We start from the raw sequence: 14,789 nt of genomic DNA, 5'->3' as shown, positions 1-14,789 counted from the left end.
CCAGGGCAGCTTCCACACCGCCTCAGAGACCAGCGTTGAGCTGTCACATGTCCACGGCTTGTGAATGGAGGGAGGGGGCCTCTCATCTCTGATGGTGGGGCCGCTGGCCCCCAGGTGGATTCTGCAGGCCCGTGGAGAAGCCACTGGGGCAGAAGGGTGAGGAAGCCAGTCTCCCTGGGGGCCCCCCATCCAAGCAGTCCAGCTCAGCCTGGCAGGCGATGGTGTCTCTGAGCCCCAGTTCCCTCCTCTAACACCCAGAGTGTGCGGAGGATTGAACAAGGGAGGAACGGCAGTGCCCAGTACGGAGTCTGATACGCCAGAGTTCAGAGAACACGACCCCGCTCCCTCTTTGCTGATGTGGGATCGAAGCCGGTAGGATTCATCATGTTTCCTCTCTGCCCTGAAACCCACATCATTATCCCCACAGCGAAGGCCTGCTCTTACCTCGGTCACGATGGAGGAGCCGGGCGTGTCGTACACCCAGCCCTGCTCGCAGGGGCCCAGGGGCAGGGGGCTGCCGTTGGTAGCCAGGCTGGCCAGCGGGTCCAGGCAGCCAAGGGTGCTCTGGTTCCAGTCCACCTCGTAGCGGAGGCACTGGCTCTCGGGTCCCGGGCCTGGCACCGTGTAGTTGAGCTCCTCCGCCAGGCTCCAGCCGCATCGCCGGCTCAGCTCCGCCACCCCGGGGCTCCGGCAGCGGTGGTCCGGGGTGAAGGCCAGGAAGACGATGCCCACGTAGATGGGGGCGAAGGCGGCCGAGAGCAGGCACAGGATCAGGAAGGTTTGCTTCTGGAACCAGCCGAACTCCCCAACCTGCTCCAGTACATCATCTACAGTGAGCATGACTGAGCCTCCACGCGCATCGCTCTGAGCGGACCACAGCAGCTGCAGGGCCCGGGGTCAGGGTCTTATGTGGGTTTCTCTGCAATGGGCTGGTCTGAAGTCGAAATGCTGTCTAAGCATCTTGGCCTTGGAAGCCAACCAGCTGGAAACAATCTTTCACCCACAGGGCAGGTTTCAGGCAGGGATAGGAGGAGGATGATTGGTCAGACTGCTGGGCTGGGGGAAGTCACCTGGGCTGAGGACCTGATTCTGTGGCACTGGGGTTCCCAGAGCCAAGGGAGAGAGCAAAGGTGGCCATGACCCTCCCAGCAGTCTCTTTCAGGCTCTTCCAGAGGGATCCTCTGCTTGAAAGCTTTTTTATCATCCAGATAAACAAAAACAGCACACGGGCTGCCACGCTATTGACCTGCTACTCACGATGGGGTGTCTCAAGCAGTGTGCATGGAGGGTCTGGCCATGGGCAATGGGAGAGCCAAGCTCCCCAGACTGACTCACTTCCCTACATCCTTATCCCAGGGTAGAACGACTGCCTTCTTCAGGACCCACAAAGGACTTCTCCTGGCATCACTCTGTCCGCAGGCAGTTTCCTGGCTGCTGGACCACGATGCACCCACCCTGAATCCCCAGGAAAGTGGGCCACAGGGGCCCTCTAGGCACAGATCCTGATGGGTTTCCTGGGCAGAGTTGCTGGTAGAAAAGATCAAAGGGACGCAGGCAGAGAACACCTCCCCCTCCCCCACTTCAGCCTGGGAGGACACAGAACATTAAGGCTGGGTCCCGCCTCCACGCACGCAAGAGGGACAGATAACAGATGAACGGGTGCCGGGTGCCCTCTTGTTCCCGGGACCCTCATCTCTCTGTTCCGTGGACACGGGGAGCTGGCCCCAAGCCCAGCGGTGCACCAGCTGCTCTGGTGAGACAGGAGGAGGCTGCAGCTGTGCAAACTACTTCCCTACTTGAGCTGAGCACCAACTGGGGTGCTGTGGGAGGGGAGAGGGCAGGGAGGGGGGCAAACCTCCCCAAGGCATCAGCTCACCCAGGCCAGGTGCTGCCCTTCCTGCCTGAGTGAGATAATAGAACTGTGTCTCCATCACCCCTCCCTGTTCTTGGCACAGGGCCCCTGAAACCCTTGACACTTCCTAGGAGTGTCTTCTGTTCCATGAGGTGACTCTGGGCGGGCTTGTGGGTGGCTCCTGGTCACGGGTAAGACCAAGCTATGGTTGTGTGCTAGGGTCTTCCCAGGTGGCACTGCTGGTGAAGAGCCCGCCTGCCGACGCAGGGGACACAGGAGATGCAGGCTCCGTGCCTGGGTGAGGAAGATCCCCTGGAGGAGGAAACGGCAACCCACTCCAGTGGTCTTGCCTGGAGAGTCCCATGGACAGAGGAGCCTGGTGGGCTACAGTCCATGGGATCACAAAAAGACTCTGGGTGGGTGCCTGCCTGCAGGTAAGACCGAGGTGTCATTAGAAACTTGGAACTTTCAGCCCCATCTCCCCATTCTCTTGAGCATAAAGGGCTGACATGGTCAGTCATGGGTCATGACGATGGGGTGAAGCCTGCATAACAGCCCCACTACCCGGGGTTCAGAGCAATCATATCCACACCCCAGGTCCGTGGGGACCACAGCTCCTGTACTGGGACCCACCCCCTACCCCCCACCCCCGCCCTGTGTGTCTCCTGGCTCCTTCAATGCTGCACCATATTCTCTAATAATCTGGTGGACAAGTCAACAGTTCCCTAACTTCTGTGAGCCGCTTTAGGAAATCAGAGGCTTCCCCCATGGCTCAGTTGGTAAAGAATCCACCTGCAGTGCAGGAGACCCGGGGTCGATCCTTGGGTCAGGAAGATCCCCTGGAGAAGGAAACAGCAACCCACTCCAGTATTCTTACCTGGAGAATTCCATGGACAGAGGAGTCTGGTGGGCTACAGTCCATGGGGCCGCAGAGAATTGGACACAACTGAGCAGGTAACACTTGCTAACAAATTAGTTGACTCCAAAGAGGGAAGAAGTCAGAGGACCCTGATCTGTAGCCAAGTCAGGCAGAACTGTGGGTCACCTGGGGCCCTAATAGTGACTGGCATCCGAGGAGGGGCGGTCTCGTGGGACTGAGCCCTTAACCGGTGGGGTCTGAGCCTCTCTCCAGGCCGAGGGGGTCAGAAGTGGGTTAAATTGTGGGACACCTGGCTGGCACTGCAGGCAAGTGTCTGGTGTGGGCAAAAGCCCTGCATTCGGTGACCTGAAGTGAAGTGTCCTGGGAGAGGAGTGAGGAGGACTCACGGGAGAAAGGAGAATGGGGTTTCCTACACACAAGGATGTCCCCGCTTTTCTCCACCACAAGTGGCCCTGAATGCACAGGGCTCCCCTGCCTTGCGTCCTCGGCTTGGGAAGCGGCCGGGTGCTAAGGCCCTGCTCTCAGCTCATTGTGGGGAGGAAGCAAGCAAGGCCCTCCCCGCACCCACTCTCCAGGCCGGACCGGACCCACCACGCACTCTTCCTCGAGGAGATGGCAGGCACCCAGGTCTGGGCAGAGCTGCCCTCCTGGTCTCAGTGTCCTGAGAGCTCTTTTCCCCCTCGGACCCCAGAGCAGGGAGACCTGTGCACGGCTCTGCACGGCTCCCCCCGACTCTGTCTCCAAGCCCCTCGGCCAGGTGCACATGGGGTGGCCGGTCATCCCGGGGTCCAGACTGCAGAAGTGACCCAGGCTGGCGGGTAAGTGTCGCCTGGGAAAGGCCAGTGCCACCGTCCTCACTGGCATCGGGGGTGATGGGCCAGACTCCTCTCTGAGCACAATATTCACTATGTGATCCCGTGAGAAACTTCGAGGTTAGAGACAAGAAACCGAGGCCCTTGTCCGCTGTCATGCCACTGGTTCTTGGCCAGTTCTTAAGAAATCAATTCACTGAAAGCCACAGGGCTAGTGACCAACAACCGTGTTTCCAGGACTCTTGTGATGCAGCTCAACTCGCCCAGCAGCTCAAAACACAGATTTTGTGCAAGACATGTCCTTTGTTCCAGGACAGTTCACCCCAGGCCTTGGGACCTCCTGAAGTTAAGGACAGAGGCTGGGCTCCCCTCTGGGAAAACAGAAAAGGAACAGGCGTTCGGGGCAAGCCCAGAGCTGCAGAATGAAAGCCCGGCCACCAGGGATTCCCCAGGTCCAGATGACCTCCCAGTGGACTGATTTCAACACAACTGGGCTGATTTTCCAGGAGGGCTTTGCGAAGACAGGCTGGCCTGCCTCCCACCCTGTGGCCCCGAAGCTCCTTCCATCACAGGGCGCCCCTCCCACCAGGCTGAGCTGGGGACAGTGGTTGGGGGGCCGTGGCTGTCCCAGGCCTGGCCCCAGGGTTGCTGTTTCCCTCTCTGTGCTGTCCGGAGGGGTCCCCCGGTGACCCTGACATCTTCTTCCAAGGCAGCATCGCTCCATGATGCCATCGGGGACAGGCATTAACTCCAGTGGGGAGCGTGGAAGCCACCAGAGGTGTGGGAATAACATGGGAGCCCATGATAAGGCTCCCGCAAGGCCCTCAGGGGCAAAGCCTGTCTTAGGGGCAAAGTGCGTTCCCTGCACCTCAAGCTCCTTCCCGGAGTCAGGCCGGCTCTGCTGGGTCTGCATTTCCTGCCCCAAAGTCCTGACACTGAAGGCTGCTGGGCAGAGTGCTTCCTCCTCCCAGGCCTCAGTCAGTTGTTTTTGTTTTTGTTTTTGTTTTGATGGTTGAGGATGGTTTATTAAGCTGTGCTTTAGTACGGATGCCAGGGTTTGCCCATGGCGCTCACTGTACAAGGCCCTGACGTGCTGCCAGTGTTTCCTGGCAGGAGTCTTCTACCTCCATTTCTTCCAGGGACAGGGATGGTCCTCCAGTCGTCTGTGTCTGCCTCACCTGCCGTGACGGTCCTCTTTGTCCCCGCCTGTCCTGGGACCTGGACACAGAAGCATCACCTCATCCTGACTTACCCGCCCTGCCCCCAAAGCTCCAGGGCCCAGTGCCCACAGATGCCACCCCTGGGGCTGGGGGCCCCTGGGGGATGGGGGCCGGCCCAGTAACATTGGCAGAGGCCAGGGAGGATACGGGCATCACCTGGGTCTTCAGCTCTTTTCCGGATGATGCGAGAACATTACAGGACCAGCCTCCAGACACTGTTCTGAAACCTTGTCCAAGAGATCCTGGCTTGGCCCTCAGCTACCCACCACCCTGTCCCACTAAGGAACCCACCCACACACTTACTCCCTGCAAAGTAGAGCACCTGCGGTCTGCCAGGCCCTGCTCTTGGCAGGGAGAACAGAGCCGTTAACAGAGGAACCAGCATCTCAGGGTAGAGATCTGAGCTCAGTGAGGGAAGTATGGAGACGGTGTCTTCGCAGGTAGGGAGTGCTACGGATACCTCGAGCAGGAAGGGGGGCTGCAGCCTTAAGAATCAGGGGTCAGGGGTGGCCTCTGGGATGCTGAGCCTTGAGGGAGGCAGGAGAGTGGGCTCTGGGGGGTGGGAACTGGAGGATGAACGTTCCAGAGAGAAGAAAAGCAGGGGCTGGGCAGGCTGAGAGAGGAGGCCCGTGGGGCAGCCGTAGAGCCAAGCCAAGGGAGCAGGACTGAGGCCAGAGGGGCCTCGGGCCTGGACACAGGGCCCCGCGGGACTGGGGCTTCACCCAGGGCGAGGGCAGCCCCCTGAGGTCGTCTGAGCCAAGCACGGGGAAGCTGCCACTGCCCAGCTGGGCCCAGGGCGCTGGACCAGATGGCACCAGCAGGGCTGGAGAGAAACGCATTCAGGGTCTGATTGCAGGTGGAGGTGGGAGGATATGCTGATGGGCTGGATGTGGGGTGTGAGAGCCAGTGAGGGGTCCAGAGGTACCAGGCGTTTGGCCCGAGCCTCTGAAAGGACGGCCTTCCCTTGACCAAGGGGACAGGAGACATCCACCGAGCACGCGGACAGCACACAGATGGGGACAGGAGACATCCACCGAGCACGCGGACAGCACACGGATGGGGACAGGGGACATCCACCGAGCACGCGGACAGCACACGGATGGGGACAGGAGACATCCACCGAGCACGCGGACAGCACACGGATGGGGACAGGAGACACCCACTGAGCACGCGGACAGCACACGGATAGGGACAGGGGACACCCACCGAGCACGCGGACAGCACACGGATGGGGACAGGGGACACCCACCGAGCACGCGGACAGCACACGGATGGGGACAGGGGACATCCACCGAGCACGCGGACAGCACACGGATGGGGACAGGGGACATCCACCGAGCATGCGGACAGCACACGGATGGGGACAGGAGACATCCACCGAGCACGCGGACAGCACACGGATGGGGAGGGGCTTTGGAGTCATTCAGATCCACCTCCATCAGTACACCACACATCTGCTAAGCCTTAACATTCACGTCTGTAAAACGGGCCAACACTCACCCTCCCTCCTGCCCAGGGTGCAGCCGAGAGGATTAGGAAAGCCTGGGGCGGTGGGTGAGCTTTTCCTCAGAGGCCCCGGTGGTAGGCGCCTAGGTAGAGAGGCCCTTCTGGGCCTTCTAGTCTCTGCAGAGGGCTCCCTTCAGTCCAAGCACTAACACCGCCCTGGATGAGACCTAAATGAAGGCACATGCTTTCTGGCTCCCTGGAGAGTTTCATTTAAGGACACGGAAATTTTTAGTTTCATCTCATTGTCCTGTGTCGTGTGATATCCTTATTTTTGTCAACCATTTTTTCAGTACCATGTTATTTACTGAAAAAAAATCTGCATCTAGGTAGATCCGTGCAGTTCAAACCTGTGCTGCTCAAGGGTCAACTGCGCTTCAGCATCAGGGCTGAGGGTTGGTTTCTTGGGGACTTTGACCCCAGGGAGAGTGGTGTTGGGGGGCCACAAATAGTGGGGGCAGGGAGCAAAGCCTTCCTCTGGGGAGGGCAGGTGAGAGGCAGACGGGGCCCACTTGGCCATGGTCACTGTTAACCATCTGTGTGCCCTCGCAGTCCACCAGGACCCTGCTCCATGGGACCTTCCGGGGAACGCAGAGCCCCGCCCACCGTTGACAGCATCCCCGCTGGGCGGTCCGCACACCCCCAGGTCCCAGGGACCACCATGTGCCGCTCCTCTTCTAGGAGACTCGCCGGCCACGCTCCCTACACGGACTTCATGTGCAGTCAGCCATCTCGCCTTCGAAAGACCTTCTGCCTCGTACCAAGAAAGGCCATTTCCCTTCAAATTCAGCCTTTTCCAAATTTTCTTAAAGCTAAGTCCTCTCCAGTGTTTGCAGAACCTGTCAAAAACCACGCAGAACAAGTGTTCCGTGTGGGGCCCTGCGGGGAGTGTGCTGTGTGAGACACGGGGCAGCAAAAGGGGCGCCTTCTTTCATCCTGAGCCCTTCCCCCGGAAGCCACAAGGTGGGCAGAGCGGGATGGTGGTGGGCTGGGCAAGGCCGGCCCCGAGGGGAGGGCGCCCATCAGGGGTGGCAGAGGGTGATCGTGGGTGAGGAGGGCGACCTCAAGTCAGGGTCACTAAAGTCAAAGACCAGCTTCCCTGATGGAGGGAAACTCAAGACAGGGCAACTGAAGGGGGCAGGATTCTGAGTGGGGTCCTCTTAGTGAAAACAGTGTTGCCATGACAACCAGCAGACCGGAGGCACCACAGCTCGAGGGTCCATGTGTGTTGTTTTGGGGGGCGGCAGGGGTGGTGACGTCCCAAGGCATCATGGAAGCAGTTCACTTTCATGTGATTCAGGGAATAAAGTTCTTTGCCTGGTACGTTTCATCAATTTCATTTCTTTCATCTGAAGCCAAGGGTCACAGGGCCTGCCTGGGACCTGCCCCTCACGGTGCCTGCCCCCATGACTCAGCGCTGCTCTGGAGGAGTGAGGCCTGCTCTCGGGATGCTTCCCCTAGGGGGGTGCCCAGAGCCCCGCCAGGTGACCCCTGACACGCTCTCCCTGTCCAGGGGTGACAGGACCATTTGTTCAATTCTGTTTTCCTCTAACTGCATCAAAACAGCAGTATAAGTAAACTATTGATTCACCAACTGCCCAAAACAGCATAAGAAGTAAAGAAAGGGAGTGAAAGTCGTTCAGTCGTGTCCGACTGTTCGCGATCCCATGAACTATACAGTCCACGGAATTCTCCAGGCCAGAATACTGGAGTGGGTAGCCTTTCCCTTCTCCAGGGGATCTTCCCAACCCAGGGATCAAACCCAGGTCTCCCACATTGCAGGCATATTCTTTACCAACTGAGCCACCAGGGAAGCCCAAGAATACTGGAATGGGTAGCCTTTCCCTTCTCCAGGGGATGTTCCTGACCCGGGAATCAAACCGGGGTCTTCTGCATTGCAGGTAGACTCTTTAGCAACTGAGCTGTCATGGAAGCCCATAGCTCACTACCAGGAGGAAGCAAAGAAATGTGAGTAATAACTCACAGCCTGACTTTGACCTTCCCCTGCATCTTTAGGGAAAACAGTTCACTTCCCCCAGGATGGGAATGACAGCGACTGTCATGGGGCTCCTCAAGCTCCACAATAACGCTCCAGCCTTACCTCCCCAGCACCTCTGGCCACTCTGTCGCCAAACACCCAGCTCCCTGCCTTGGAGTCCGTGCAGCCTGGAGAGGAGCTGCAGGACCACCCTGCCCGGGATTCGTCCAGTGACCCACCCTCCTGGGAGGCACAACACTCTCAGCCACCCTTGAGCTGCCAACTCCCCGTCGGCCAAGTTCATCTGAAGAAGAAGTCATGTCCCGCTGGGTCACGGGATTCTCCAAAGCTGGTGAAGGGGTTTCTAATCAATCTAACCTGGTCCCCACCCCAAGGCACACCACCTGCTGGTGACCTGACCCCTGGAAGAAAGATAAGACCTCCATGTCCTCCACGCCCACTTCTTGATCTGGTGCAAAGGGGTGGAAGAATTCCTTCTAGACAGCCCCCTGGGGTGGCCGTCGACCTCCCTGAAGGTGGTTGTGGCCAGCGTGTCACAGGTTGGTGGAAAGCAGACAGCTGCATCTAGAAAGCTCTTGGTGGGAGCTGGGTCTCCACTCTTGCGTGGATGTTCCTGGGCACAGGGTTTGCCTACACTGTCCTGACCTTCCACTTATCCCAGCCCCCTGCCGTTCAATACACAGTCTCAACAAAGGTGGGGCTTAAAATCTTGGTTAAAAGGAAACTAGACTAGACTCGTGAAAGGTTGTAATTCTTACTTGCTGTCGGGGAGCGTTTTCCTAAACTCCTACGACCACAGCTGGCAAAGACTGTTAGTCAATTTGAAGGGGCTCAGGGGAAGAGATTACCAAGGTGCTCGAGAAAAGAGCGTGAGCAAACACCTCACATGCGTGGTCACATCCCCGTCTCCCTGCGGCTGGCACAGCTGGCCACCAGGGAAGACAGCCCGAGGAGCCGATGAAGGGTCAAGTTCACTCACAGGGCCCGCGAGTGCCTCTCCAGGCAGAGAGGACTCCTGTGTCTTAGTGAAAAGGGAGTGGCTTGGACAAGTTTCCTGGACACAGCATCTGAGAACCAGCAACCGTGGGCCACAACGCAAACCTTTATATAAGACCCCAGAGTGTCCGTCTCGAGAGAGATGCTTGTAAGTTCTCAAGGGGAAAACAGTCTCTCCGGTTGGAAATAATCAGAACATGAGCAGAAAGGAAGGGCGCTGACTCCGATAAGTCTATAGTCAGACATCATACTCCCTGCTCGGTCTGTCTTCATAGTAACATCCGGGAAGCTCTAGTTACTAGTCGGTCATTTCAGGTGGAAACCAGATTCATGCACGAGAAGCCCCCCTCCCCGCTCCATGTAAGCCTGGGCTGTATACCAGGACTGTGGGATCTGCACTCATGGTGGCTGTTTTGGTAAAAAAAAATAAATAAATATCCCAAGGTCTGCTTCCTTAGAAGGAGGAAGAACCAGGTGTGGGTGAAGCTGACAGAGCCCCCCGTGGGCCTTGAGTAAGCATCTACACTCGGAGAGACTCAGGGACACTTGTGAAGGGTCGGCCGACACCCGGACACAACTGTCTTTGGAATGGGACAGGAGACACAGAGAGGGCATCGGACGCGGCAGCAAACTCAGGGGCTTTTCACTTAAGGGCAGAAAGCAGGACCACCCAGTTAATAATTTATCTTTTATTCAAATCGTTGAATACCTTATATTACAGTAAATTTGATTGGAAAAAAAATGAGGAAAGAAATCAATTTTTAAAAATACACTCATGTTGAAATCATATAAGCTAGCCAAACAAGAGTACAAACCCAGGAACCCTGCGGGTTGGTTGGCTTTCCAGAATATGAATACCACTGAGTCTATATACAGCTCTATAAATGCCAGAAAAGTCATTCGTTAAACACTTCAGAGAAAGGCGCCAACAGCCGGGGAAGGACGCGGTCCCCCCTCCCGTCCTGCGGACCGGGCGGCCGGTCTTGGCCGTGCCCAGGCGGGAATCCAAGTGCAAGGCTGGGGGCGAGAGCCTGGCCCACTGGCTTTCATGCAACTTCCGTGAGTCACGCACTGTGCAAATTAAGGCTTCTTATAGGTCGAATGGTCGATACACTTTTTTTTTTTCTTAAAAAAATAAGCACAGTAAAGGTGGTATCATGAGAACCTGAAGAGGTGAGACCTACACCCCAAGTCTGGAAAAAAGTCTGACATCTCGACTCCCATTCTCTCAGACACACATGTGCGCACATAGGCACAGGCGTGCGCATGCACGCGCGCACACACGCACACACGCACACACACACACACACACATCAATCTTTGGGTGGGTTGTTTGACTTCACCAGCTGGCGAGAGAAATACTGATAAGTGTGCTCTGTGCACCTGGAATCGAAGACATCATGCAAAAAAAAAAAAAGGCTGCAGCTGTTACTGACTCGGGAGGCAGAGAGCGGGCGGCTCCCTCCACAGCCCAGGCAACCGCGGACCCACGCGTGTGCGCACGCACACACCCGTGTGCCCTGACGCCACAGAAGCAAAAGAGAAGAGACAGAGTGGTGGAGTCTAACTGAGAGGATACATGGTGGACCAGTTCAAAGCGTCCGAGCATGCCCACAGCCTCCCCCCGCCTAAAAGATGGACAGGAAAGGTTACCCCCCTGCCGGCAGGAAAAAACTGTTGGTGGTTTTTTTTTTTTTTTTTTCTTTTTTCGCAAACCTGAGTAATTGTCAAAAGTCAATAAATAGGAGAGAATTAAATGCTAAAATATAATGATCAAATACCCTACAGGGCCTAAAGCAGCAAGGGTCTTCCTTAAAGGCAGCCCTCAGTCCCAAGACGCGTCTGGCCCCGGCGCCTTTAGGAAGCGCACGGCGGCCACGCTCAAGGTGAGGGCTGGGGACAGACCCGGGGCTGGCGCGGCCATCAGCGGCCGCGCCTCCTCCCCGTGCCCACGGAGAGGGGCGCCCCCCTCCTCCCCCACCACCAACACTCTTCCCTTTTTTGGACAGTTTTCGTTAAAGGCCAAGGACAGAAGCATCACGGAGTCCCATCGGATTTGGTCGGAGCCGGCGCGGGCGAGCCTAGACGTGCAGGAGGTCCTCGTCGCTGTCGTCGTGGAAGGTGCTGATGGGCGTGGCCGCCGCCCGGGGCCGCCCCCGGCGCGCCGGCTCCCCGCGCACCAGCCCCACCCGGTCGTCCGCCCGCAGCGGCGGTGGCGCCTTCCGAGGCAGTGGCCGCAGCGGGGGGCCACCTTCGGCGCCAGGAGCCCGGCCTGGCGGGCGCACCTTCACCTCGGGCAGCGTCAGGACCTCGTCCTCGCTATCCTGCTCGTCGCCGTGCAGGGCGCTCAGCGTGTCGGCAGCTCTCACCGACTTGGCGGCCACGTGCCCGTTCTCCTGGCCCTCCTTCCCGGGCCGCGGCGCCGGCGGCTGGATCTCCTCCATCAGCCACTCGGTCTCGTTCTCGTCGGCCTCCTCCTCCTTGTTCACCTGCCAGGACACCGCAGGGACCATGGGCCCACCTGAGACCTCATCTGACCACCCCTGAAACCCCAGCAGGGAGAGGAAGGGGAAGGCTGGCAAGCGCCAGCTCCTGCTGAGATCCGACCAAGGCAGACAGAGTCAGGGACTCAGGGACGGGCCCTCTGATCCTGAAGCCCTAAGTGGTAGAGAGAGGTGCCGAAGGGGAAAGGAGCCCGGTGGACACCACGTGGATGCGTGCAGTTGAGGGAGACCTTCTAGAAAGCAGCTGGCAGGACAATCAAGAGCCAGGAGAGCATTTATGCCACCTGGGCTCAACTGCCAGAAACTCAACCAAAGGAAATCATCCAAATGCCAGGGCACAACAAGTTTCATTGTCATGCTTTCTGTAGAAGAGCCAAAAAGTAGAAACGATCTGAATATTAAATGCTGTAAGAAATTAGCCGCCATCACAATTGGAAAACCTTGAAGAAGAAAGGACAAAGAATGTGTTCAGGTTGAGAGCTACGAGAGGCAGTTTCCCCTTCGGCGGTTTCGAACGGCCTGCGATGATGGTTTCCTTGCAGCCACTGGCCGACATCTCGACATGTGGACTGTGTGTGTGTGTCTAGCGGGGTTGGGGACGGGGCGGGAAGCCGCCGGAGGCCTCAGCAGGCCTTACCTTCGAGTACTTGTAGGACACGTTCGCGCTCCGGCGGCAGCAGTTGGTAAGCCTGCTCATTACCATCTCCCTGCAAAGGGGGTTCCAGTTACTCCAGCCTGGAGCCACCCCGCCCTGGATCCCCAACACTGTGCCCCCCGACAGGAGGCTGTGCCCACCCAAGCACACGCTCCCTCAACCCACAACAGCAGGGCTTGGAGCCAAGTCAGAGGAAGGAAGGCTATGGAATCAGGAGAAGCAGATTCAAACCCTGTATGCAAAGACACGCCCCGTCTTTGTGGTGCTAACAGAGACCAGAGTGAGTTACCCCACATCTCTGCGCGTGCTCTTCCGCATGCGGATGGAACAAGCCCACACCTCCCTGCCACCCCAGGGCTGTGCTGAGATTACCGGGCTGAGTGGCAAACCCAGGGCCAGCTCACACCCAGACCTCCTGCCCCACTCCAGCATCTGGCTGATGGCCTCTGGGGTGGTGGTGGTCAGCACTTCCTGACCCTGTCATTTGCCTCTGGATTGGTGGGCAGGTGAGGGGGGAGATAGGAAGCCCCAGAGCCGGCCCATCCCTGCCCTTGGGACACGGCTGACCACATGCAGAGCCCTGGGCCTCGTTCACAGGTGACGTGAAACCTGCTGGACAGTCACACTGGCCTGCCCGTGAGTGACAAGACCTTTCATCCCCCAAAGGGGAGACTACGGATGGGGGTGAGGTCACAGCTGGCACCTCGTAAATGCTCTCCTCTTAAGGGAAGGGGTCAGTTGATCAGAAGATGGTCAGCTCACGTGGGGACACGTGCAGCGAGCCATGTCCTGGGAACAGGGCGGGCTCGGGCTGAGGCCCATGGGGCATCTGGCCACGTGACCTGACAGCTCAGACGCACGGACAGTCATCGCAGGAAGCTCTACACAACACAGCGTCCAGGGTCTTAAGAGCTCTAGCTGCTGCTGCTCAAGAAGAGGAAGCCAGGGCTTGACTCTGGGCCTCTGGCCTGGCCCCCCGCCCGGACCCTCCCCTCTCCTTACCGGCGCTCCTTCTTGTACAGCAGCAGGGTGAGCAGGCAGGCGGTGAGTGCCACCAGCAGCAGGCTGAGCACTGCCCCGACCGCCTGGCTGCGCTCTGAGAGCCCTTTGTGCTCCTGGGCGTCATCCCCTGCGATCTCCTCGTCGAAGCCCGCCCTACAGGGAGACCACAGCGCTCAGCCCCCTGCCCGGCGAGGCCCAGGCCCTGACTGTGCACACCCACACCCAGGAAGACACGAGCCACTAGCCGGGAGAACCCCCGTGGGCAAACCCCTCTGACGCCGAGACTGAGGTGGAGGGGCAGGAAAGGCCGAAAGACACTGCCTCCGCCACACGAGCTTCCATCACTAAGGGGATGAGGAGAGCTGCTTTGGAGAACATGCCTCGCCCCCCTGCAGCCTTGCTGACCCTGCTGCGGGGCCCTGAAGGCACAGAGGCACTTCTGGAGCAGAGACTCAGGGGGACACACCAGCTGCCCTGGTCTTCCAGGACCACGACTCTCTGCTCTGGGAAGACACAGGGTCACAACCCAGGTAACAACTTCTCCCTCGCAACAACTCATCTCTGGAGCCAGCCTTGGCACTCTGGGGCTGGGGGACACTGTGGGCCAGCACCCCGCTTACCCCAGCGGGCACACGGCAGAGGTGTGCCAGGAGAAGAGGTACTGGCAGTCGGCAGTCTCGTGGCTGAACTCGGGGATCCCGTCCTTCACCAGGGGGTCACAGTGGAAGAAGATGGTGGAGGACACAGACTTTGTCTTGTCTTTTCCACACTTGGAGGACGAGGTGAACACCACATCCAGGTCGCCATCTGTCAAAAAGGCAGACGCACACACAGGCACAGTAGCATGAACATGGGTGCTTCAACAGCGGGCTGAGTTTACCTCTCCATCATCTGCAAAAGGTCTGCAGAGACTTAGAATCAGACGAAAGGGTCCTTCGTCTCATGTCCCAGAGGAGCCCTTCACAAGACTGCTCACACACAATATGGAGCCCCTGCCCTAAGTCAGGAAGCGGGAGAGATTTGAACCTTGCCCTAAGACAGGTCTGGCCTTTGTCCTCAGCAAACAACATGATGTGGAGTGGGGGCTGCCCACATGTCTCAGTCCGCCTGGACACCAGGGTTGACCATGTAGGCAACCAATCAACCAACAAATCAGCCCACTAACCAACCAATCAACCAACCAGTCAACTAGTCAACCAGCCAACCAACCCACTAACCGAACAACCAACCAACTAACCAACCAGCCAGTCAAGCAACCAACCAACCAGTCAGCAAACCAACTAAAAAACTGACTAGTCAGTCAAGCATACACAATGAAGTATCAACAAACCCTGGACATGGAGGCGTAGTGGGCCTCCCTGGTCAG

The 14,789-nt window shown here is 58.1% G+C and overlaps 2 protein-coding genes across 6 annotated transcripts in view; both read right to left on the bottom strand.

The window, feature by feature from the left end:
- SLC22A1 (solute carrier family 22 member 1) overlaps window positions 1-964 on the bottom strand; it is a 37,355-nt gene extending 36,391 nt beyond the window's left edge. For 2 of the 4 annotated variants that reach the window (XM_027551979.1, XM_027551981.1), the window contains exon 1: window positions 445-953. In XM_027551979.1, coding sequence (XP_027407780.1) covers window positions 445-840 — 396 coding nt within the window. In that variant the 5' untranslated portion in view covers window positions 841-953. Of the gene's footprint in view, window positions 1-444 lie in introns of all 4 variants that reach the window. The other 2 variants (XM_027551978.1, XM_027551980.1) reach the window with 2 other exon arrangements.
- An 8,972-nt stretch (window positions 965-9,936) lies between these two features.
- The window catches only part of IGF2R (insulin like growth factor 2 receptor), a 102,402-nt gene continuing 97,549 nt past the window's right edge, over window positions 9,937-14,789 (bottom strand). For both annotated transcript variants that reach the window (XM_027551976.1, XM_027551977.1), the window contains 4 exons: window positions 14,044-14,230; window positions 13,424-13,576; window positions 12,404-12,473; window positions 9,937-11,751 (listed from right to left, as the gene is read on the bottom strand). In XM_027551976.1, the coding sequence (XP_027407777.1) occupies window positions 11,344-11,751; window positions 12,404-12,473; window positions 13,424-13,576; window positions 14,044-14,230 (818 nt within the window). In that variant the 3' untranslated portion in view covers window positions 9,937-11,343. The remainder of the gene's footprint in view (window positions 11,752-12,403; window positions 12,474-13,423; window positions 13,577-14,043; window positions 14,231-14,789) is intronic.

This window comes from Bos indicus x Bos taurus, chromosome 9 (assembly GCF_003369695.1).
Source record: "Bos indicus x Bos taurus breed Angus x Brahman F1 hybrid chromosome 9, Bos_hybrid_MaternalHap_v2.0, whole genome shotgun sequence".
Lineage (NCBI taxonomy): Eukaryota > Metazoa > Chordata > Mammalia > Artiodactyla > Bovidae > Bos > Bos indicus x Bos taurus.
Note: the sequence above shows the minus strand (reverse complement) of the source record. Positions and strands in the feature narration are given on the sequence as shown.